Below are 25,933 nucleotides of genomic sequence, written 5' to 3' on the forward strand. Positions count from 1 at the left end.
CCAAGATAAGCGATTAAGCCGGGATATGTTGGTTATCCTGGCTGAATTTAGCCCTAAGTCGGTTGCATGAAAGCAGCTCAAACTAATCCCGGCCAAGTTACTGTGGTAATTTATCCGCTGCAGCTAGCCTGCTCCAGACCAGGCTTACTGCTCAGGCTAAGATTAATCCTAGCGAGTCACCTGCATGTCCAACGTCAATTCTATGAGGAATTAATGTGTTTTACAGCATGTCCATGGTCTTTCCAAGTATGGCGCGTCATTTTAATCATCCAGTATTAAAATATTACATATACAGTCACTGTACATTTAATCGAAATCTGTTCGTAATCGCAACAGCTTTTTTATATGGATTCGAGTTGTAGTGTTATTACTCTATTCTATTCTACAGTCATTTAGCAGACGCTTTTATCCAAAGCGACTTACATTTGAGAGTAAGAACAACACAAGCATGAATTCAAACAAGATGGGACGTCATAATTAAGTGTTAGTCAGACCGCTTTTGAGTCCAGTTAGACCCAGGTGCTGTCGTGTAGTGCTAGTGCAGTGCATATATATAATTTTTTTTTTTTAAGTTTTTTTTTTTTTTAATTTTTTAGTCATTTTATTTAAATACAGGATCACGATTTCATCACACAATATCAACTTGGTCATAAGTGCATGATTTCATCAGGCCAAGTGTTATATTGCTATGCTAATGAAGACTGCTCGTCAAATTGCTGTCAGAGGTTTTATAATATGTGTTTTATTGCATTAATTGAGATTACAAAACACAGCGGATGAGATTACAAAGGTGTATTCAAAGAAATCCGTGACGAGGGCAATGTAGAATATTCAGGTCCAACTCCCCTTCACCTGTTCCCTCTTCATAATGGCTTGCCCCTTTTCGGAGGATGTGCTGGACGAAGAAGCCCGCATCCTCAGAAGAGCATTCAGACGTGAACGAGTCTTCAGGGACAGCTCACATCCCCTGGCCTTTGGAGATGACTATGTCATTGAGAGATACAGATTTTCGGTTACTGGATTTCCAGGTCCAGTTTTCTGAGTGTCCGGCGTTTAATCTCAAGATCCAGCTCCATTTCTTGGAGCTTGCTCTTTTTTAGTCAGCTTTTAACATCTGCCATCTCTCTCTCCAGGTGCCCTGAATAAAGCGTTCTGACAGTTTGTGAAGTCTGTAAAGGAAATGTCATGTGCAGTAGAATTGCAGTACTTTGTGTACCTTGTATGAAGCGGACAGTTTCTACTTTGGAGTCACTTACCAGCCTGCAAAATGTTCTTATATTTAATTTTTTCTTGCTGCCAGGTCCTTTTATGGCCAGACAGGTTTGTCCTTTATGAAGGACAGAAAGATAAAATAGATAAAAACGTAACATGAGGAAAATAGATTAAATGACACATTGTGGATAATTGTTTGCACCTAATCATACTCTATATTTCCTGAGTAACATGCACCTGCTTGTCACTCTTAAAGTATACAACAGTAAGTGGATTTGAAAAGTAATCCTTTAACTGTAGCCTAATTATGACAGTTCCAGTGGAGCACTGTTTATTAATTGTACAGTTTTTGACCACTTACGCATTGAGCCGGTCGGCTATTGTCTGCCAGGCTCTCTCGCGTTCTTTACTTATGGCATTGGTATTGCCTTTTTTCCTTATAATATCCTTAACTTCGTCAGAGAACTCCGTCAGGAGCTGTTGTTCAGCGGCCGTGACGTAGGACGCGCGACTTTTATCCATTTCCCCATCGGTGATTCTGTGAGCGATCGCGAGGTCTGCTTCAGTATGCCATGCACACGCACTTATCCCAACTATCTTCACCTGGCTTAACCTAGCCGCACCTTCTCATCCTGGCTCAGCAAACGTGCAACCAATTAAGCCAGGATAGGCCGCGCAAGCTAGGTCAAGCTGGGCTTGCTTAATTATCCTGGATTTCTTTATTCTGGTTTCGTGCAATACCCCTCTGGGAGAGGCTGCCGGGTCTTTTGGTTTTGACTGCAGTGAGCGATGTGCCCTTTCGATCTTAATGTCGATGTCAGGTGGCAGTTCAAGTACCTTGTACAGCAAGTCTTTCACGAATCCAACCATATTTCCTCCTTCACTTCCCTCTGGTACTTGGTAGATTCTTATGTTATTACATCTCAGTCTGTTTTGGAGATCGTCACAAATGGGTGAGAGTTCCATATCATGGTGGAGCACATAGCGGAGTGGCCTCTGCTGTCGAACGTTTGTATCTTCAGCTGTACTCGCTCTTTCTTCCAAGGTGCCAATTCTCTCTTCATGTTCACCCAGCTGCCGTTTTATGTCCGCCACAGCTTGTTCCAATCGTTCGAGAGACATTTTTGTTTGACTATGTCTCTCTAAATTTTCTTCGCGGAGTTTCCTTAACTCCTCCATCAGTTTTGTCTCGGGGGCTAACTGGCACTTGTTGCTAGTAGCACTCAGGTTAGCGTTAGCTTGACTGGAGGATCTCACTTGTTTATCTTCTGCTTCCTCCAAAGCCTCTTGTTTGTTGGACGCCTTGTGTCTGGATGATGAACTCATGTTGTCCGAGTAATTTCTTTTAAGTTGGAGGTCCTTAATATTTTTAAAGTTGTCTATGTTAGCAAATTATCTGACGGAGCTTGTTCTCTACGCTGTTATCCTTACCATGACGTCACCGGAAGTCCTGTTTGTCAGTTTCTAGTGCTTCAGGTATGGGCATCTGGCTGTATCTCATGGGTACCTGTTCTTTCACTGCTCATTTCTGGAGCTCTGATAGTTGGCTCACTTCTCTCCGAGCTGCCTTGATTTAAGCATCCAACCTCCTCTTTCATGGTGGATATGTATCTTTATGGTTGCTCTTTGGTTGATAGCCAAGCACCTCAAGGATCATTGCTGCTGAGGTGTAGATCAGCTCATTGGTTTCAGTGATGGTAATTGTAGGAATCGTTCTCAAGGCTGCATTCACATCTTCCAGGAGACTTTCCAATGGTCTTCCACTCAGCCTCTGTAATTGGCGTCGGGGTTGCCTGATGTTCATTTTTGCCATGATCTTATCTCTTAGATCAGTCGCTGACTCGCTCAGCGTGTGCTTATTGGGGCTTCGTACCCAATCACTGGATGGGGAGATGTTGTTAACTCACCCCTGACCTGGCATCCTGGCTCCCCCTTGCCGTAGCATTTGTGTTGTACCTCGTCAGTCTCAAGCTGTTATAGCAGTTGCTGTCAGTGGATGTTGGAACGTTGAGCTACTAGTTGTTTGGCAGTGGGTGTTGATTATATATATATATATATATATATATATATATATATATATATATATATATAGCATTAGATAAAGGCATTGAGGGAGGATGCTGCAGGTAGGTGACGCTAATGCTGTAGGTGACGTAGTTCCGTGGAGACTGCAGATTCAAACTAGGCACGCCCAAACATTTATACTTTCATTCAATTGTATTTTGTGCCAGTCTAATCAAAATATTCTTTAAAGTAGGAAAATAGTGTCTTTAAAAGGTACACTCTGGAGCACAGCGGGGAGGATTTGGCCAGCCTGACAGATTTTATGGATCGTTGTTACGACAGAATCGTCATGGGGAAACCAAACAACACGTCCACCCCCTCCACCTCATCCAAGTCCAAGAGACAGCGAAATGAGGATTCACCTGGAGCTATTTCACCACCAGGGAACAACTCAACGGATGTTCTGATCTCTATAGATAAGAAACTCAGTAGTTTAGATGCGCATTTGAGCCTGGTAGAAATTCTCCACAAGGAGTTCCAGGCGCTACGTGACTCACTAGAATTCAGCCAGAAGCAGGTGGAAACCTGGCTGTAGAAAATGCTGGTCTCAGAGAATCGGTAAAATCCCTCACTGAGGGCTTGACCCGTCTCTCGGAGGAAAATAAGAAGATGAAGGAAACGGTGATCGATCTGCAGGCGCGGAGCATGAGAGAGAACCTGGTATTTGCAGGGATTCCAGAGCAGATGGAGGAGGACCCCGAGACCACGGTGAAAAACTTCATCAAAACCCACCTGAAGCTCCTGGAGGAAACGGTGAAAAACATCTCCTTTCACAGAGTCCATCGGCTCGGCGGGAGGAAACCCGGGTCCAGCAGACCAGGACCTATTGTAGTGAAGTTCGTCAGCTTCAAAAAGAAGGAGCAGGTGAAGAACCAGGGCCGCGAACTGAAGAGAACCAACTTTGGAGTAAACGACCAATATCCGAGAGAGATTCTGGACCGACGGAGAGTCCTGTTTCCCATCAGGAGGAAATTTATCGCTGAAGGCTCTCGCGCTGTCATCGCGGTGGATAAATTATTTATTAATGGACAGCTGTACCGCGACCCGGACATCACTCCGTGGCTCTACTGACTTGGTATGTGCTTTAATTTTCCTGTTTTCTCACTAGATCATGTTATATCCATAAAACTGCCATAAAAGATAATTTAGTTACCAGTAAATCCACTGCCCGTCTCCACTACACTGCTCTCAGCACAGATGCGTTTTTTAAATTACTTTTTTCATTTGGCACTGTCGCTCTTTTTACTCTTTACACTTCTTCTCTCCAACCCTTTAACGGTTAACGGTAACACGTGTCATTATATTATATACACATCAGCACTTTTCTTGATTCACAGGAACACACACAGAGCAGCACAAGCGCACATACATCTCTGTCACAACCAGCTGGCAGATACACATGCACGTGGAGAAGCAGTGGGATGCACGCACACACACTTCAGTAATATGCATATAGCCTCATTTCTGTGGTTGGTTCATGAACAAACTCACATTTGTCACTTGGAATGTGCGTGGAGCTGGCACAAGGGAAAAGAGGTTAAAAATTTTTAATCGTTGGCAAGAAATGAAAGCAGATATAATATTACTCCAAGGGGCTGAGTTATGACGAGGGCAAAACTGCTGCGCTATTTAACATTTGCTGCGCAGTTTTGCTCTGGTTATGTTTCTACGATTAGCGCCTGATCTATTAAGACTGCTCCTGTTATCATTTGCGGAGCAAACAGCAGTATTTAAATGAGGATTTAGTGGCGCTGTTTGCTCTGTCATGTAAGGTTCTGGAGAGCAAGGAAACCGCAAACGCAAAATTAACTTTTATCCGATAGAAGTTGAGACAAATAAAGGAGACAAATAAAAATATTGCGGAAGTCGAGGAAAAAAATCTAAATGTCACCAGAAATGCTGCAATATAGTTTCATATTCAAGTTCAATTTATTTATAAGGCACACTAACAACAACCTTTAGGAACCAAGGTATTGTACATATAAAAACATGCAAGGAACAAATAAGAAATAATAAAGGTTTAAAAGCTATAAAGAATATAATAATAATAATAATAATAATAATAATAATAAAAGACAGGCATGATAAAGTCTTTAAACTTATCCAGCAATTCTAATATTGCAACGCTGGATCGTCTCCACAATCCTCTTCTCTGGCATTCTAAATATATTAATATAATAGAAAAAAATGCATTATCTTAGTCGCCTTTCATGGTGTCTGTGCCTCCTCCTTAAAATTATTACTGCAGCCATTGCGCATATACTGTTGTGCCAATTAGCACCTGCTTTTCAGAAACGCTATTTTTAGAGCAAACATAAACACCGCAAACTATTTGCGGGCTACATGAATCCCACTGCTGCGCAAACCAGATTTATTTGCATAGTCTCCTCCCACTAATGTGCACTTTCTGGCCGGAACGCCCATAATGCATATGCAGTAGCTTCAGAAACGCAAAGTGGAGAGCGGCGCAGTTTTGCCAGGATAACTGACGCAGTTCCATGTTTGCGGCTTTGATAGATAAGCTTGGGCCGATTTTAGCGGAGCAAAGCCGTCTGCACCTGTTTTAGTACACGCAAAGCGTTAATAGATCAGGGCCCAAGAGACTCATTTATCAAACTCAACAATAGATCTTCTCTCAACAACCCAGTTTCCACACGTGTAATCAGCTTGTTATAATTCTAGGCAGAGAGGAGAAGCAACTCTTATTAATAGAAGGTTAAATTTTGATATAGATAATACAATCATAGATCCAGAAGGCAGATTTATAATAGTTACATTATCTATTAAAAATGTTAAGTTATATATTGTAAATATATCTGGTCCAAATGTAGATGATCCTCCTTCTTTCACTCCCTCTTCACCTCTATGGTCACTCAGATAACACATTAATTATAGGAGGTGATTTTAACATTATACTGGACAAACAAAGTACCACAGGAGCTCATCGAGTCTGGAAATCCTCAGAAACTGTAAAACATGAAGGATTTTGGTCTCTGTGATGCTTGGCGCTCTCACCATCCCACACTAAGAGAATACACCTTCTTCTCTTCAGTTCACCATTTCTATTCTAGATTAGATTATTTCTTAACTAGCAGCTCGCTGATGAATGACATGTCAGAAATCAGAATCCATCCTATTAGCATTAGTGATCACGCACCAGTATCATTCACTCTGAGAAGTAAGAGCAATAAACCAGCAACTAGAAACTGGAGATTTAATACGTCATTACTTAAAGATCCTGAGTTTATCAGCTACTTTAAAAGAGAATGGTCCTTATATCTAGAAAATAATGACGTGCCAGAAACTTCAGCGTGTGTTCTTTGGGAAGCAGGAAAAGCAGTAATGAGAGGGGAAATAATTTCCTTTTCTTCTCATAAGAAAAAGAAGGAAACTTTGAAAATCTCAGAGTTAGAACTCAGAATTAAATCTTTAGAGGAGCTTACCATGTCTCCCCAGAAGAAACACACTAAATGCTATAAGGAAAGCTAAAATTGAATTTAATGAAATAATAGATAAAAAGACGTAATTCTTGGTGCAAAGACTTCGCTTGGAGAATTTTGAGCATGGCAACAAATCTGGAAGGTTCCTGGCTAATCAGTTAAAAACAAACAAGGAGAAATCAACCATCTCCTCTGTCAGAGATCCAGAAGGAAACATCAGCCACGACCCTGACAAGATAAATAACACTTTCAAAGAATTCTATTAAACATTATATACATCACAACTAACTACAACAGATGACAATATTGATAAATTTCATAGTAACATCAATCTTCCAAAATTAAAACATGAAAATAAAATGGTCTTGGATTCCCCCCTTTCAGTCAGCGAACTCCATGAAGCTCTCCAGCATATGCCCAACAATAAAGCTCCAGTTCCAGATGGTTACCCAGCAGAATTCTACAAAGAATTCTGGACAATGCTGGCACCCACTTTCTACAATATGATATTAGAAATAAGGGAAAAACAAAAAATATCTTCAAATATGAACCTAGCCAATATTACTCTACTATTAAAACCAGGTAAAGACCCGACACTTCCATCCAGTTACCGTCCAATTTCATTAATAAATGTAGATCTCAAAATAATTAGCAAAGCTTTGGCCAGAAGAATAGAAAAAATAACTCCTCTAATAATACATCCTGACCAAACAGGCTTTATTAAAGGTAGACATTCCTCTACTAACATGCGTAGATTAATTAACATCATAGATTATTCTACTCTACATAATCTGGAATCCACAGTCATTTCTTTAGATGCAGAAAAAGCATTTGACCGAGTAAACTGGAAATTTTTATTTGCAACGTTAAACAAATTTAGGTTTGGGTCATCTTTCATAGATTGGATAAAAATATATATAACAACCCAAATGCATGTGTGAAGACCAATGATCAAACTTCTTCAAGCTTCTGTTTGCAGAGAGGAACCAGACAGGGCTGCCCGCTTTCTCCATCACTCTTTGCTATTTTTATTGAACCCCTAGCTGCTGCCATAAGACAAAATAAAGAGATTAAAGGAATCCATGCCAAAAATATAGAACACAAGATAAGTCTTTATGCTGATGATGTATTACTTTTCCTCCAGAGCTCACCGACATCTCTCCCCCAGACAATCACACTTCTGAACACATTCTCATCAATATCTGACTACTCTATTAACTGGTCTAAGACTATTATTATGCCCATCAACTGTGACCTACAAAACACACCCAATACTACAATACAGTCAGGAAACATTAAATATCTAGGCATAAACATTTCCCCCAGGTTATCAGAACTAACAAAGCTAAATTATGTCCAGCTACTTAAAGCAATAGAGGATGATCTCTGATGGTGGAGGCGCTTACCCATATCACTCATGGGGAGGGTTGCCACAGTTAAAATGATGGTTCTATCTAAAGTAAACTGCCTGTTTTCAATGATATCCACTAAACCATCCTCCAGCTGGTTTAAGTCACTGGACTCACATATATCTAAATTTTTATGGAAAAATAATCCATCACGTATCAGTCTAAAAACTTTACAACAGACTAAAGATAGAGGCGGATTGGAGCTACCCAACTTTAATCATGTTTTCTTAGCTAACAAGCTGCAGTATATCTCCAAATGGCTTAAACCTAGCAGTCTGGATGAATCATGGTTAGATGTAGAGCAAGCATTGTGTGAGGATGTGTTTATCTCTGACCTGCCATTCATCAGCTCAACCATCTAAACACATAAGTGTTTTAAAAGCATCAATATCAGTTCCTCTTTAGTGGCTTGGTGGGAATTTCTAAAAATAACCAAGTCTTCACTTTTCCATGTAAGTTTACATCCCTCTGGAACAACCCTGACATCCTGCAAAACAAAAAGCTTATCAATTTTACTCAATGGAAAAATAAAGGAATAAAACAGTTAGAACATATAATAGAAAATGGAAACTTCTTTTCATTTAATATTCTCACTTCACAATATGGAATCAGTAGCAAAACATTTTTAGAATATCACCAGCTTAAATCTATCATATCGTCGCTGTCGGGCGCAAACCTCCTATCTCCAAAACCGTTATTTTTCAAGAAATGAATAAAACTGTATCGTTTTGTAATAATTGGACATAATGTCATCAAACTTGGTATTGTATTTTATATTATAGTCATATATTTGATTGTGTCATTACTTTATTAATATTTTACTCAATATTTTAATCAAGCTAACGTGGAGTTAGAAGGTTTCTGACCGATGTAATATGGATATAGGAGGTTTTGGCAGTCACTGATGACGACGGTCGCATCAGCTGCAGAAGCTTATCGCATCATGTTATCAGCAACTTACAGGTTGCAGTTTATTGTTAATGATTTCTGTGCTGTTATCCTGTTGCTTATTACATTTGGCCTTAATCTATTATAAAAATAACTGCTATTATCAGGTAAATAATGGCCCAAACTGCACTTCAACCTACCGTTTTACACCACCAGTTCTCCAATTCTGCATCTCACGGCTCAAAATAAATCATTATCATTTTCGGCGTCTGTTTAAATTAAAAATTTAATGCTTTTATAAAGTTATTCATTTTGTTAAACATTACAATGTTTCAGCAGCTGTGACAAACTCACATGCCTTTTCAAAACACTAGAATTCCAACAAAACTGCACCAACAATATGAACAGTCACTCTGAATGATTGTGAAAATAACAGTGGTAAAGGTTTATATAAAAGATTAATACATTCTGAACAATATTTAAACAGATTCACATTGTATATTGTGAGATAAAAATGTTTGTTTTTCTTGAAACAGTAACAGAACAAATCCACAACAAACTCAAGGTAAAAAAAATAAAAAAATCCTAATTGATGGGAAACGTGTGTGTGTGTGTGCTTGTAGCATCCTAGTGGGCCAGGTTGTCGTAAAAGCTGTGGAAGTCTTTAGGAATGACCTCCTTTAGTTCTTGGAGGTGTTGGTACTTCATCTCCTTGATCTTCAGGCGGTCAGTGTAGAGTGGTGTGACGGCAGGTGTGTGTGAGGAAGCGCGTCTGAGCTGGTGATTTGGCAACGGTCTCCAGTCATCGGAGTGCTTGACTTTGAAGTCCATGGTCCCATTGATGTTGTATCTAAAAAAAAAAAAAAAGACAATGCCTCATTATTTATCCTGCCTCTGAAGCTGCACTTTATTGAATGTAATCTTACCATTAAGCTATTGATGCTCTTTTATGTTGCTTCTATTGTGATTTACTTCTTAATATGTCTTCTTGTGATTTCAATGTATTTAATGTAAATGTGTTTTTATGGTAAAATAATTTTTTAGATTGATACTGTAGTTACCTGATGGCTCTGACATCGTGGACAGTGGGGTCACCGGGTTTGATCCCTGGGCAGATAGACCTGCAGAGCCTCAGATTAGTGAAGTCTTGGAAGAAGGTATGGTCCAAATAATTGACTTCATATGGGTTGGGCTTGGACCGGGCACTCCTCATCTGGGCAACATATTCAGCTGGGACATAGATTTCTTTGTTTCTCAGATGCCTCTCGGTGACGCTGTGCACTGAGTCACACTCCATCTGTGTGTGTCCCTTCTCCAGGAACTTCTGGGTTACCACCTTCTTTGTCTCCATGCAGAAGTTAAGCAGAGCACTACTGAGCACTGCAATGCGGTTTTGGTACCCACAACCGTCACTCCATAAAATGTTCTCCTCATGCTCCCTGTGCTCAGAAAGGAAGTTGATGACACAGGATGCAAACTCACTGGCAGACAGAGCTCCCTCACCATCATGCCAGACATAGCAAGTGCCGTTGTGTGTAGACATATCATAAATAGTAAAGTTGTGGACGCCTAGTTTTGTTTTATAGTAAAGAGCTGATGCTTTCAAACTGGGGCATAGGAGGAGGCCTTGCAGATCCATGCAGACAACTTGGTTTTGTCATTTGCATTGTTTTTGTCCTGTGCTTTTTCTGAACGGGCCTCTTCCTTTTTGAGTAAATGGTCCTGCCATTCATCTTCTGCTAAGTTACCAGCCTTGAGGGAGCAGCAAGTGTTACACTGGTCCTTCTTTGGATGGTAAAGACTCAGGTTCTGCTGCTTCAATTCTTCTGCAAACACCTGCCTTGATAATGGTCTCAGCATCTTCTCCTCAGCAGCATGACAATACTCTTTATGCAGGTCAGCGATGGACTGAAAGACAGGCTCCAGGTACTGTTTTGATGTCGATGACCTGCAATAATGGGAGGGCACCTTAGGGAGATCCTTCAGAAAACTCCTGATAAACTCATAAGCCTCTCTGCGCCGCGATGCTTTGTTCCTCTCTGTTGTGTAGCTCTTTGTTGTGTCCGTGTCTTGCAACCAGTTTTGAACAGACCATGTCCCTATTCCAAGAGTTGCCAAAAACATACTTCTGCACACTCTTAATGTCTGTCCTTTAACATGTAAAAAGAAAACAAAGGTAGATGACCTTCTTGAATTTCCAGACCCTCTTCTCCTTTGTACTGGGATGACATGTACCAGACCACTCACATACATTCTTTTCTCTTCCCAGTTCATGTTCTCCCAAAATCTCTTAAAAATCTTCTCCCGGTCTGCCTCGTCAATTTTACTGCAGTGATGCTTGGTAGACCTGACACACGCAGCAGATGTGCATCTTGGTCCCATGCTCCGGGGCTGCTTGGCAGCGTTTCCTTTCTTGTTTCTCCCAACATACGACTGTCCCATCATTCTTCTTCCTTTTTGCTCATTTTTCCTCCAGTTATCGCTCCCCTTGCGTTTTCGTCCTCCAACTGCGTCATGCTCAGTTTCATCGGAACCTAAAAAATACAACAACAAAAATGAGAGTTTGTGTGATTCACTCTGACTTCTACTGTGAAATGTGCAAATCTATCCATTCTACACATTAAATTTTAAACATAATACTTTACAATTCAAACTGACATTATTCACTCCAATTAACTTGCATCCTCACCATCTTTGCTCTCCTGTGCTGTCTCCTCATCCTCTCTCTGTGAGTTGCCATCACCTCTCCGTGGTTCTTTCTGTATGTCACTCTCTCCATCTGTGCTGTCACTGTTGTTCTCTTAATACAACAACAAAAAAGTGTGTGATCTACTGTGACTGCTAGTGTGAAATGTGCAAATTTATCCACATTATACACTTCTACATAACTCATGTCATACAAAAACATTACTAATTTACCTGCATCCACATCATATTCCTCATCCTCGCTCTCCTGTGCTGTCTCCTCCTCATCCTCTCCCTCTGAGCTGCTACCACCTCTACCTGCTTCTTGATTTTTGTCACTCTCTCCATCTGTGCTGACACTGTCTATCACTGGCCTTAACCTTTGAACTTCCTCATAGGGCACCTTCACCATCTCACACAGTTCCCTCAGGGACACAGACATCATTACTGACACACACACACGCGCACACACACAGACACACACACAAAGTATAACTGAATATCCCTGAGATTTAAAATTCTGTAAACTCAGGTTCTCAGAAAATCTTGTTTTACGCCTCGTTTTCTTCCCCATTCTAACAATAGATGAAGTGGCTAACTAGTTAGCTAGTTAAACACTTCTCATAACAATGTTAAAATTGATCAATCAGGTACACTGAAACCGCCTAAGACTTATATGAAAACACTTTGATTTATTTACCTCAATGAAATCCAGAAAACAAACCTTGTCTTCTTCCTTTTTGTCCTGTTAGCTCCTCTTGTTTGAGTATCGTCAAGACAATGGTGGAGAGGTTGGGCTGGAGATAGGAGGTTTGACCGACAGTTTCAGAATCCAATTGCGTTAGGAGGTTTGGTCACACGAGAATTTAAACACTTTTCTTTGGTTAAACATTTGTAAAACTACAGACAGACATAAAGGGTGACCAATAGTACTGATTTATGAAAGAAAGAAAAAATCACGAATTTTGGAGATAGGAGGTTTGCGCCCGACAGCGACAATATGTAAAAAATATACCATCAAACAATTAAACTTACAGCTACCTATTAGGGTGGCAGAATTCATGAATCCAATACCCCAAAGCTATTATCAAAAACATATAGACTATTATCTAAACTAGAAGACTCAATCTGTCTTCCAACTTCAAAATGGGAGGGTGACTTATCCAGTAACTTTAATAAAGATAAATGGTCACAAATATGTTTAAACACCTTTAAAATGACTAAAAATTCAAATATGCAACTAATACAATTCAAAATTCTGCATAGAACTCATTATACAGGACAAAGGATGTTCAGGATGGGTCTGTCACAATCAAACATCTGCACACACTGCAATGAAAACACACCTGACAACTAACTCCATGCCTTGTGGTCCTGCACACCTGTCCGCAGGTTCTGGCTTCAGGTATGTGTGGACATGTCAACATGGTTTAAATGTAATATTCCTACAATCCCCACACTATGTCTACTAGGTGACTTGGGTGACATTAATATGGCAATTAACTCTGCACACATGATACGCACAGCATTATGCATCGCAAAGAAAACTATCCTTGTGAACTGGAAAAACAAAAATAATCTGTGTATTCAGCAGTTTAGGAATCTCTTAGTTGACCACATCAGTAGTGAGACAATGTCTGCCTCCTCAAAGAACTATTTAGCTGAATCTCATTCCTCTGGTCCCCTGTGCTTAGTTCCATCACTTAGTGTAGGTGGAGGACTGTGACCTCGTTGCTATGGGGGTTTGGAAATGGCGGGAGTGACTGGTGGTTGCGGGTTCTTTGTGGTTCCCGTGGTGCGGGACCGGGCTGCTCTGCGGTGGGGGTGGCTCTGGGTCTGGGTCTGGCTGTGGGGGCCAGCGGTTGGAGTCGCCTTGTGGCGGGGGTGAGGCCACTGGTGACGCCTGGGTTGGTGGGCGTCGGTCCTGGGCCGGGCTATTCTGGGCGGCTGGCTCTGTTGCCTGGGGTGGTCCTCCCTCCGGGGTGGTGGGCTCCGTATGTGCCGGGGTCTGGGCCTGCCCGGATGTGCTGCCGTGGTGTGGGTTGGTGCCTGCCCTGGTGTCTGGTTGCCCTGGGACCCAGGGTATGGCCCGGGGGCAGGGGGGTGTAGGGGTTTGAAGGAGGGCTGAGTGGGATTCGGGGATTATAGGGGGAGGTGCTGGGGTGTGAGACAGGGATGCTTGTATGTTGTGTGTGTGTCTATACTTTGGATGATGTTTGTGTGGGTGTGGGGTATGTTTGTGTGCGTGCATATGCATGTGTTGGATGAGTGGGGGTGTTCTGGGGAGTGAGAGTGGGAGGGTTGTATGCTGTGTGAGTGTTTATATTGTGTGGGTGGGGCTGAGGAGGCATATATGTTAGGATGAGCGGGAGTGTGCAAGGAAATAGGTGTGTGCATGTGTTTCTGTGTGTGGTTGGACGGGGTTAAGTGCACTTGTGGGGGGGACCTGGGCGGGCCTGGGGTGGTGGGCCGTGGGTCTGCCGCTGTCCCCATCCTCTCATTCCCCGTTAGGGTGTGGAGGGTGGGTACTTTCTGGGTGGTGATGGCTCACTGGCTGTGGTCCCTGAATGGCCCGGTCGTGGGGGGCGGCCTCTCCTGGCCTGTCTTGCCCTGGGGGGCCTCCTGGGGAGCAGGGGTGCCTAATGCCACTAGGCTCATCATCCAGAGGGAAGTTTGCTTCCCTCTGGACGTACATCCCCGGACCCCTCTTACTTCCCGCTCTCTCTGTCTCACACACACACACACGTAGGGAGTTGGGAGGCGTGGAGCCATGCGGGGTGGAGGGAGGGGCCATTCAGTGGTCTCCTTGGATGCACCCTGGCAACTCGCCTCTCAGTTTTAATTGCACCAGACACCAAAACACAAGAAACACAACACACAAACAACACCTGGGGGGCATGGCATGCGGTGCATGTCGGGCGGCTCCCGGCTCATTGCGTCACTGCCCCTAATTGCACACAACACACACTACATAAACAGTCAGGAGGGGAGGGAGAGGGTATTGGGGACCTCTCACACCCCTGTTCCCCTGTGGTGTGGCGAGCGGGGGGAGGTGGTTGCCCCGGGGTGGGGCTGCGCTGGTGGGTGCTGGCTCTGTGGGTGCTGGGTCAAGGGGTGGTCTGCCTGGGGTGTCCCCACGGGGCATGGTGGGTGGGTTATGTGTGACGTGACTGTGTGATGGTGAGAGTTTGTGGGTACGGCACAGGGGAGGGTGTGAGTGTGGGGTTATATGGGGTGCAGATTGAGTAGGTGGGGGTGGGGGAGGGGGTCGATGCACCCTGGTTCCCGGGTGTGCGGCTGGAACATCGGGGTGTGTGCTGGCCTACGCCGGTGGCTGTCTGGGGGGGCCTGGTCCTAGGCATGTTGCGGGCCCTCTGCCTCTGGGCTCCTGGGGCCCTGGGGCCCTCGCTTGGGCTGCCCTGGGTGGCCGGTCCCTGGCAGGGCTGGCGGCTGCTGATCTTGGCCCACTGGGACCTGTGCCCCGGGACCGTGGGGGGCTCTTGCTGGGGCTCTCCTCTGCCGCCCTTCGGGTGGGGCTGGAGTCGTCTTCGTGGTGGGGTGGCTTGGGTTGGTGCTCGGGTCTGCTGCTGGGGCCCGGGTCTCTGGCCCTGGTCTGCCTCTGACCTCCGTGGAGGCGTGGTCGCATTTGCATGATCTCACTCACCACTCTTCATCACTGATCACTCCTTTCTCATGCTCTGCATGCTGACACAGTCACTGAGTTGTCCAGTGGGTTTTAATACTAAGCTATAATTCTTTTTTTTATTTTTCCTGTGAGTTAGTATCTGGTCGCTGTTATGTCTTTTTGATTTGGTTATTATTTAAAAACTCTTAATGACTAGCAGCCCTGTTTTTTCTGTGTGTGTGTTTCTGCTTTTGTAAAAGTTGTAGGAAATTTTCTGGTGTGTTCATGTACAGGTGTAACAGTTTGTTGTCTGGTGATGGTGTGGATTGAAGGGTCGTTTCCTTCTGTCTGTGATCTTTTTGTCTCCTTTCTTCTTTCCCTTTTGCTCTTTTTGCTATTTTCCATCTTTTTTGTCCCCTCCGGTCAGGTCCAGCAAGATTACATAGATTCCGTGATTCAAAGTAAATAAATAAATAAATTAATCACATTATCAAGAGGAGCCTTACCCATAGGCCTCCCCTTGGCAGAGCAAATTGTTCAGCACGATACAGCAACCAGATTATCATTTTGCTGCTATGATGCTGGACAGGACAAGTTAAAAAAAAAAAAAAAAATGATAAAGGCATTGAGCTGGATAAACTACGGTCCAGAGTGGACAAAAAGAGCAATTAAAATCCCCTGCCAATATACGTGAATGTGTGTCCATATCTGGCAAACGAGAGAAGAAATTAGTAAAAGAAAATGTCATTCCAATTAGGTGCTAAAATAACTGGAGTTTCATATAATCTACACGTGACAATAATAAACCTGCCTGAAGAGTCTGCCTCCGTTTTACTCATCGTGAATGGGACATTTTTGTTAACTAGGATAGTCGTTCCCCTCGACTTACTCTTAAAATTGGAGTGATACGACTGGCCTATCCACCCCCCTCTCAGTCTGAAATGATCAAGTGTGTGCAAATGCGTTTCTTGAAGAATTGTGTGTGTGTGTGTGTGTGTGTGTATTTTATTTATTTATTTATTAAATCATAAGTTTAAAAAGTTGGATTTTCAGGCTCCCGTAACACCAGTTCTGAAATGGCTCAGCAGATGAGAAAGCTTAGGACTTGACAATCAAGATTTCATCAAAAATCAGGCCTGCGTGTCTAGAAAGCAGCGTCTGGTTCTGGCAGCTGAGAGAACAGAAGTAAGAAAAAAATGAATGACTTGAAGAGGAAATGATGAGATCCTTACAGGAATCCTGTCCAGAGCTGCAGGCTGGAAAGCAGACTGGAGGATAACAGGGCTCAGATACTCAGATTCAGACAGGAACTCCTAAAGGTCTGGTAAAGGAGGAGCTCTGAGTCAGTACTGAAAGGAAGACATGAACATCCCAGTTTATGTTCTTTTGGAACTTCACAGCTTCCAGCACCTTCTACTGTTTACACGACACCTGTTGAAGGTGAGGGAAATGTCTCAGCCGCTATAATAACATGTATGAAAATCCTCTTTCCGAGTGCCGCTAATGGTCCAAGCTAAACTCAGGTGCTTCCAGCATCTGAAGCCTTACAAACAAAAAGCTGCAAACGTCGATCTCAGTCAGCGGTTTTTCTTTTACATGTTGCTTTCATTTCTTCCGGTGCGTTGCGCTGGAAGAAGCTGGACTGAATGTTTCACTGTGGACTGTGATGTTGATCCAATGGAGCAGCAAACACTCATAAAGAGGACCAGCACGTGAAACCGTAACCATGACAACCTCCTGTCAATGATCCCATCTGCCCAATGGAGCATTGGTGTCCCTGAGACACATGAAAGACAAATGATTTATCATGGCAACAGACATGTGTTTGAGGCTTCAGTGAACCAGCCTGATGGTTGTATCGTATGATGTTTACGGGGAAAGAAAAGGAGACTGTTACGCTCAGCGTGCTGGATTCACTTTGTAAAATCAGTATTACACAAACATTTCCTGTCAAAGCAGCTGGTGTGTCATGTGACCTATCGCAGTTGATGAGAAACATGCAGGTAATGCACAGCCTGTCTTGAAATGTTCTGCAGAAGATCAAATAACTTCCTTTTCTGAACCATTTGAGTCCTGCGGCTTTTGTCGTGAAGTTTTTTGGCCTCTCCTGCATTTCACTACAGGCATGCCACATCCAAGCTCACCTGACTTAAATTAAAAGGTCACTGTGCAAAACTTGACAACAAGCTGCTGGATGCGTTTGGTTTGAATCTGAGGTTCAGAGCCGAACGTTCGTAGCCTGAAGGAGGTGTTACTGGGGAAGAATAAATGAAGATGGCACACACCACAGATGGAAGTTTCTGGCCTGCCTGAAGAACAGTCACTTCCAGGATGAATCTGTAGCTCATAGATCAACATGAACATTATCCCTGCAAAGACCACCCCTAATGAGGAGAATCTGAACAGAGTTGGAGAGACTTTAGTTCAGAAAGCTCAGGAGATTGGTACCATCTGCTATCATTGTTCCCTCAGGTGGTGGTTCTGGGTCCCAAACTTTCTCTTTTTGATGTGACGGGACGGAAAGAGCTGAGTAGCTTATATCTCACCCTAGTTTATCTCAGACTTACTCGCATCTCGGGCGGGTTGTGGAGGGTCAGATGCTGATATTCAGAGACCGATGCCCCACTGAGGGCTGTCTTCATTACCCACCATCGAACTGGTCCAGACCAGGACCAGATGTGTCTCCTCATATTTATTCTCCTTTTTTCAGTTTGTTGAAATGTTTGCTGTTGATCTTTCGCCTTGTGATCAGATGTGAAGTCTGGATGTGAAGTCAACCCAGCGTATGAGCAGAGAACTTCCGGGTTGAGCTACTTCTCACACTTCTGATTAAATGACATCACATCTAGTTGATCGATATCCAGTTTTTACTTTATTTCTAAGCACAAGTCAGGAAATGGTTCGTTAAAACAAACTGTCTGAAAGTCTATGGACCCTGGAGGAGTTAAACCTTCATATCCAGCCCACTGCGATTTCTTAGTGTATCTGTTATCTGGTTCAGTTTTAACTGAACTGGCTGTAAACCAGTTCTAAAATTCATTTCACTTTGAGGCCAAATTTTCACCAGAAACTTCAGAAAAGTGTTTATTAGGATGGAAGAAAGATCCAGAGTCGCCCTCTGCTGGCTGATAGTTAGAATGCAGGATTTTACATTGGCTTTATTTTTCAGACAAATCAGGAGTGGCGGTCGTATCACCTGCTGGATGTACCTGCTGCGCACACAGACGTGCACGTCAGCATTCTGCACCGTGTGTGTGTGTGTCAGAAACAGACTCTACATTCAATCCAGCTTCATTTGTAAAGCGCCGCTTCACAACAACATCGTCTCAGGGCTTTACAGACAAATCAATTCCAGCCTCGTTAAGGGAAATGCAAGGGGCGACCGTGGAAAGAAAAGCTCCCTTTTAACAATAAGGAAAAACCGGAACCAGAAGCCGATTCAGGGAGGCAGCCATCAGCCTGAACCGGCTGGGGTGGAGAGGACATGTTACGTAACCGGAGCTTCATAGATCAGAATCAGAATCAGAATCAGAAAGCCTTTATTGTCATTGTAAACCAGAGCATACAATGAGATTAGGGGGTGCTACTCTTTATGGTGTTTGCATCAAATAAAAAGAATATTCAAAAATGTTAAAAATGAGGGCAAGGGAGGAAATAAATAGAAATAAAATACTTAAAGTAAATATAAATATGGTAAGTACTAAAAAGCAGATATATACATATATTTACAATTGAATGTATTGCACTTAGAGTACTTATATTGCACAACGCGGTTTGAGTTTCACAGTGGTGTGACACTTGTTGCAGTCTATTTCACACGTGTGTGATGTTTCGTATTGTTGGGTGTGTTCTCCTTATTGTTTGGTTTGTTCATGGGAGTTCAGGGCACTGATGGCTCTGGGGAAAAAAACTGTCCCTGAGTCTGTTTGTACGGGCTTTGTGAGCTCTGTAGCGCCTACCAGAGGGCAGCAGGTTGAACAGGTGGTAGTTAGGGTGGAATGGGTCCTTGACGATGTTTGATCAAGATCAAGCTGATCTTTTTAACCTTTTACTTCAACTTGAAGTTAATAAGAACAAACACATTTCTTCACCGACATCATAAACATCAAGGTTTTTTTTCTTTTCCGTCAAGACAGTCACTTCTGGTACTTCAAAATAAAGCATTTCAAAATAAGACAGTCAGCTCTAAGAAACGAAACGATTCCTGTGCATGTCAGAATTACAGCAGCAACTAAGTATGAATACAGGTATTCATTTTTAACAGTCTGAGTTAGAATCCTTTCTTGAACACCTTCAGGCTCTGTGTTTTGGGTCCACTTTATGTATTTTATTATCTTCTCATGTCTGCAACGGTCCATGTTTGGTCTGTGGAGATAGTATGTGTCCACAGACCCCACAGAGGCATTCACGGCCACATTCAGCACAATTTCATCTCAGCTGGGCCGGACCAGTAAAATCACAGCATAATAAACAAAGAAACTTCCTACGTTTTCAGGTTGTTGTAGTACAACCAAGTTCAAGTACATTATCAAGGTGTTTACCATCCTTTTAGAGACGTTCTGGAGGAAGTGGGTCCATCCTGGTAATGTGGACAGTAAGTTTTTGTCTACAGATTTCTAAGATAAATAATCATCAAACACCACATATGAACTCCTACATAAACTAAAAAATGTGAGATGTGTGCTGACAAACCTGCAAAACAACTGTCTGAAATAATGAAATTCACCCGGAGCCACCTCTGCTTGTAGATCTACTGGGAAAGCTCCTGGACAGGAACTGGAGTCACCAGCTCATCGCCTCCCAGTCAGAGCAGCTACAGCAGTTTCCAGTCGGGTGGTGAGGAGGGTAACAGTGAATACGTGTAGTTGTGTTGAATGGAACAAATCACAGATTGTGAGGAGCAGAATCGGCTGGCAAGTTTTCCTCCTCATTCATGCTCCCACTCTAAAAAAATCTGAGTTTGGAAACTTAGCAAAAACAGTGAGGAAGAACTTGTTTGGATTATTTCTGGTCTTTAATAAAACCACTTAGTGTATCACATAATCTTTGTGGGGTGGTGTGTACCCCACTCTACCTATGGAGGCCGGTCCAGGTTCGAGTCCCAGCCTGGGCCCGTTCTCTCTGACCCCCCTTTCCTTTCAAGCTACTGACAAACAAAGGCCACTAGGGACCAGAAATCCTTTAAAAACTTGTTTGATTGTAACGATGCTTTAAATAAGTACGTTTATTCCCTTTTAAATGGTGAGACATGGGCTATAAAAACAGCTGATTCTGCTGCACTGAAGTCTGAAGAAACTAAACATGTTGGTTTCATTTCAGAATTAATTTAACTTTTGTGCTAAAAGATCTGCATTTCAGGTATAATAGCAGCAGGGAGAGGAGGCAGGAGGATGGATGGCTCAGGGAGGGTTCTGCTGTATTGTCTAATCCACCATCTGTCGCCAGTCAGCTGCTTTGCCCGGACAGCGGGGACTCAGCTGGGCTGGGTCAGGTGGTCGAGACGCGCCCTGCACCCTGTAGCCTAAACAACACCGGCGTGTTTGTCTCGAGCGGGGCGGAGGTGATATCCCGATCCGCTCGGCTGCAGGAAGGAGAGCTGGACGCTGGGATGCAGAGAGAGGCTGCGGGAGGCTGACCAACACCGACCAGGACCCACCAGGGACGGACTGCTGAGCGGAGCGCGTGCTGGTAAGCGCCATCCCGGCTCCACCTGTCATCACCTGCAGTGGGGCTGAGGCTGCGGACATGTCTCCCTCCTCTGGACAGTACCGATCCGCATCTCATTGTTCTGACTCCAGCTTCATGTTTTCTACCACAGCATCCTTCTTTTTAATCTCATGAACGAACAGCTGTTAGTTCATTCACGCTGGAACAGGCAAACAGCGACGTTTTCCCTTCAAACTTCATTTAGTCCGTCATTTATTTAAAAAAACTTTGTTCCGCTCCTCATTTTATTCATGTTATCATTCTGCTTTGTAACATCTTGCTCCGTGTTTGTAGAGAACCACATTTCATGTGATAAAATTAAAATTACAACCCAGAATAAGTTTTCTTAGCCGCGTGTAAATTGTAAATATGGGAAAACTGCTCTTTTAATCTAAAACGAATCCGTGGTTATATTCAGATATTCTGCTTTGTTGTTGTTTTTTTACGACTGCTTGTTGTTTTCTAATGATAATGAGAACCAGCTCCGATGAATGCGGCTCTTTCTGCACTGCGACATTCATTTGCAGTGAAGTCATTGTTCCCATGCTGGGCTTGGTGAAAAGCCCACAAATGACATTTCTCTGAAACGCTTTCGCTTTTTCCCGTGAACTGGCCCTACAGTGTGTCTGAGGACTTTTATCCCTGCCGAGCCGCCGTAGCGATGGGAGATAACATGTCAAAGAGACTAAAGTTGATCTCAGCTACAGAGGCAGAGATGGAGGAGCGCTCCTTCTCCAACCCCTACCCGGACTGGGACCAGGGCGTCCTCACCGCGGACGCCGGAGCAGACGTGCAAGTCAATGAGCCGTTCAATGCCGACGGAAAGGTGGGATTTTTTATTTTTATTTCTGTTTGATGTAGAACTAGGTGCCTGCATGCTAACAGAAACAAAAGCTAGCTTAGCCTAGCTGCAAACACCTGACACCGCTTTTTTGTCTGCTCAGGTTTTTCCAGGGCTGCCAACTTTTCAGTAATCCCTGGAGTGAGATTTGGTCGCACAAGATACGAGACTCACTTTATTCAGAAAATACTCTGGAGTAACATGTTAGAAAAGGTTTACAAAGAGCTCTTCAAAGTACCAACAGAAGCTTCAAAGTAAAACAGGAACCAACTCGGCTACAAAAAAGAAGGGATAATAAGAATTTCACATCAACAATAATTTCTCTACATCTGTGTACCGGACTGGCTTTTGGCCTTTTTGGGGTCTAAATTAACAGCTGATCGAGGTGGTGAGAAAGTATAAAAATGAAGAAAACACGTGAAAAAAAGACACCTCTGCTCAGACCCGCCTGCCATGGACAGACTTTCTCCTTTAAAATGAAAATACCTGGTCAGCTGTTCATTACAGGTGAAATCCATAGACTGTATATAAAAGATGGAGGAGCCTCCATGACATCACCTGTAGGTTTCTGAAGAGGTCATTGGGTGGAAAATCCAAAAATGGGCAAATAGGTGGAGCTGAGAAGGGGGCTGTGAAGGTGGGGGTGGATGATTGACACCCATCAAACTCCGTGCTGCCAGTAGCTAAGAGCTAACCGAGCTAACGGGAGCTAACGGTAGCTAACCGAGCTAATGGTAGTTAACGGTAGCTAACGGTAGCTAACCGAGCTAATGGTAGCTAACGGTAGCTAACCGAGCTAACGGTAGTTAACGGTAGCTAACCAGTCGGGCTGCTCGATTATCGGAAAAAAGATAATCACGATTATTTTGATTGAAATTGAGATCTCGATTATTTAACATGATTAGAAAGAGAGGGGGGTGTTGTTGTGACTTTTGAAGCGTTGTCTGTGGTAATCTGTCTGTGTCAGCTGACGTCACACTCAGTATAGCCGCAGTGCATTGTGGGACGATCGCCATGTTGGTTGCATCCTCGTAAAGGACTGTGCATCGTCTTTGCTGCGTTATAATCTTTGATAAAATGGGAGTCTCGTGTTTTGTGAAAGACCGCCACACTAAGCCACACGATAAAAAAGGTAGAAAAGTAGACATGACGTTAGATTTGTTCGGTGTCCCCTTGTAAACGAGGCTGTGGACAGCAGGTTGAGGATGTAACAGAGGCGTTGGATGGCCTGGTCGCAGCGGTGAGACGGATCATTTTCACCACCCTCTCCCTTCTTGCTGTTTGCTGTCGGCATTTTCATAAAGGCAAGTAGGAGAGTTTTTACTGTTGTTTTTATTGTGTAAGAAATGTTAATTAATATACTTTATTTGGCTTTTTAAAGTCGCTGTATTCACACTGGCTTCACTTCTAAACTAGAGACAAAGATGGAGGGAAATAGAAATGAGTTCATCTGTTTGTGTTTGATCAGAGTTTATTTTATTTAATCATCTTTTTATAAAAACATAACAGAGAGAATTATTTTAAAGATGCAGGGAAATACCAAGAGTTCTCTGAGACCTGATGGATGTTAACTGGTTGGATGATGTGGTTCAGATTGTGGAACTAATGGAAGCATCCAGTGTTAACTAGTTTTTAATAACTAACGTGGTTGCAGGTCAACAGCTTAAGAAATGATGGAGGCTCAGACTGGACACCATCCCTGCTTCTAGGACACATCAGTTCCACCCACAAACGCTGCAGGTCTGCAGGACGAAGAAGACGATCAGCTGAGGAAAGAGACGCTGCAGCAGCAGAGACGGAGTCCACCAGGATGCAGACCCTGGAGATCTACAGACCATGAAGTCCACCAGGATGCAGACCCTGGAGATCTACAGACCATGAAGAGGACACCAGGATGCAGACCCTGGAGATCTACAGACCATGAAGTCCACCAGGATGCAGACCCTGGAGATCTACAGACCATGAAGTCCACCAGGATGCAGACCCTGGAGATCTACAGACCATGAAGTCCACCAGGATGCAGACCCTGGAGATCTACAGACCATGAAGTCCACCAGGATGCAGACCCTGGAGATCTACAGACCATGAAGAGACACCAGGATGCAGACCCTGGAGATCTACAGACCATGAAGAGACACCAGGATGCAGACCCTGGAGGATCTACAGACCATGAAGAGACACCAGGATGCAGACCCTGGAGATCTACAGACCATGAAAGGACACCAGGATGCAGACCCTGGAGATCTACAGACCATGAGTCCACCAGGATGCAGACCCTGGAGATCTACAGACCATGAGAGGACCAGGATGCAGACCCTGGAGGTCTACAGACCATGAAGAGACACAGGATGCAGACCCTGGAGATCTACAGACCATGAAGTCCACCAGGATGCAGACCCTGGAGATCTACAGACCATGAGAGACACCAGGATGCAGACCCTGGAGATCTACAGACCATGGACACCAGGATGCAGACCCTGGAGTCTACAGACCATGAGAGACACCAGGATGCAGACCCTGGAGATCTACAGACCATGAAGAGTCCACCAGGATGCAGACCCTGGAGATCTACAGACCATGAAGAGACACCAGGATGCAGACCCTGGAGATCTACAGACCATGAAGTCCACCAGGATGCAGACCCTGGAGATCTACAGACCATGAGAGACACCAGGATGCAGACCCTGGAGATCTACAGACCATGAAGAGACACCAGGATGCAGACCCTGGAGATCTACAGACCATGAAGTCCACCAGGATGCAGACCCTGGAGTCTACAGACCATGAGAGTCCACCAGGATGCAGACCCTGGAGATCTACAGACCATGAAGAGGACCAGGATGCAGACCCTGGAGATCTACAGACCATGAAGAGGACACCAGGATGCAGACCCTGGAGATCTACAGACCATGAAGAGACACCAGGATGCAGACCCTGGAGATCTACAGACCATGAAGTCCACCAGGATGCAGACCCTGGAGATCTACAGACCATGAAGTCCACCAGGATGCAGACCCTGGAGATCTACAGACCATGAAGTCCACCAGGATGCAGACCCTGGAGATCTACAGACCATGAAGAGGACACCAGGATGCAGACCCTGGAGATCTACAGACCATGAAGAGGACTCCTGATGCTGGAGAGAAAGCTTCAGATACAGACCAGAGAGGCTGGAGAAGAGGAGATCAGCTGATCAGAGGACGAGACACATGATGAAGATGATGAAGATGATGTGTGTGTACAGTCAGACAGTTGGAAGTTTTTTTTTATATATTTGTGCAGCAAAAATGAGCTTTTTTGTTTTTGTCCATGATTTAAACATGAATAATAAAGTGTTTAAAGGTATTTTTTAAAGTCTTTTTGACTCTTCGTTGCTCTTAAGAACATAAATAACCAGCGTCAGTTTAAGGAAAATTACATAAATTTAATTACATTAAAAATCTGGTGGAGATAAACACTGAATAGAAACATGATTGTTAACCAGATAGGAAAGCTGGACAGTTTTACTTTTTCATAAAAGTTTTTATTGAAATTCTCAGAATAAACAGCAGCAGCACAACGTTAAACAGATAAAACTTCAATAAAATAAAATACAGAAAATGAACACGTGATAATAAAACACTGAAGTTGTGTCAAAATATCTTCATGTAATGTGAGAAAGAATTTTACATGTTTGATGGAAATTTCAACACAAACAATATAACGAGCAATTGTGGTAAAAACTGCAAACTATGTTTAAATGAGTCACCAAGAGGACCAATGAGAGCAGATCCAGAAGTCTTCTTTACCTGCTGCAGGCTGTAGACCTCCATGAAGCAGATCCAGAAGTCTTCTTTACCTGCTGCAGGCCGTAGACCTCCATGAAGCAGATCCAGAAGTCTTCTTTACCTGCTGCAGGCCGTAGACCTCCATGAAGCAGTCCAGAAGTCTTCTTATCTGCTGCAGGCTGTAGACCTCCATGAAGCAGATCCAGAAGTCTTCTTTACTGCTGCAGGCTGTAGACCTCCATGAAGCAGGTCCAGAAGTCTTCTTTATCTGCTGCAGGCCGTAGACCTCCATGAAG

General features: G+C 43.6%; 2 protein-coding genes across 4 annotated transcripts in view; one reads left to right on the forward strand and one right to left on the reverse strand.

Moving 5' to 3' along the window:
• Positions 1–10,933: 10,933 nt before the first annotated feature.
• LOC121628641 (acidic leucine-rich nuclear phosphoprotein 32 family member B-like) lies at positions 10,934–12,233 on the reverse strand. Of its 2 annotated transcripts, none has more exons than XM_041967771.1 (3): positions 11,933–12,233; positions 11,672–11,813; positions 10,934–11,547 (listed from the first exon to the last, which is right to left on the reverse strand). In XM_041967771.1, the coding sequence occupies exons 1-2, from the start codon at positions 12,141–12,143 to the stop codon at positions 11,686–11,688; spliced, it is 339 nt and encodes a 112-aa protein (XP_041823705.1). In that variant the 5' UTR covers positions 12,144–12,233; the 3' UTR covers positions 10,934–11,547; positions 11,672–11,685. The 2 variants fall into 2 exon arrangements, with proteins under 2 accessions (XP_041823705.1, XP_041823706.1); XM_041967772.1 differs by having other exon boundaries at positions 11,703–11,813; positions 11,933–12,227.
• Positions 12,234–20,817: 8,584 nt separating this feature from the next.
• lancl2 (LanC lantibiotic synthetase component C-like 2 (bacterial)) overlaps positions 20,818–25,933 on the forward strand; it is a 35,825-nt gene continuing 30,709 nt past the window's right edge. Inside the window, exons 1-2 of one of the 2 annotated variants that reach the window (XM_041967768.1) lie at positions 20,818–21,011; positions 21,651–21,855. In XM_041967768.1, the coding sequence (XP_041823702.1) occupies positions 21,691–21,855 (165 nt within the window). In that variant the 5' untranslated portion in view covers positions 20,818–21,011; positions 21,651–21,690. Of the gene's footprint in view, positions 21,856–25,933 lie in introns of both variants that reach the window. The other variant, XM_041967770.1, reaches the window with a different exon arrangement.

Source organism: Melanotaenia boesemani, chromosome 18, assembly GCF_017639745.1.
Source record: "Melanotaenia boesemani isolate fMelBoe1 chromosome 18, fMelBoe1.pri, whole genome shotgun sequence".
NCBI classification, from domain to species: domain Eukaryota; kingdom Metazoa; phylum Chordata; class Actinopteri; order Atheriniformes; family Melanotaeniidae; genus Melanotaenia; species Melanotaenia boesemani.

Bases quoted from the DNA above. Each gene is read 5' to 3' on its own strand.
- LOC121628641 (XM_041967771.1), bottom strand. From the start codon at position 12,143: ATGATGTCTGTGTCCCTGAGGGAACTGTGTGAGATGGTGAAGGTGCCC. The intron at 11,814-11,932 runs GTAAATTAGTAA...TGTTGTATTAAG, and splicing joins GGAATATGATGTGGATGCAG to AGAACAACAGTGACAGCACA.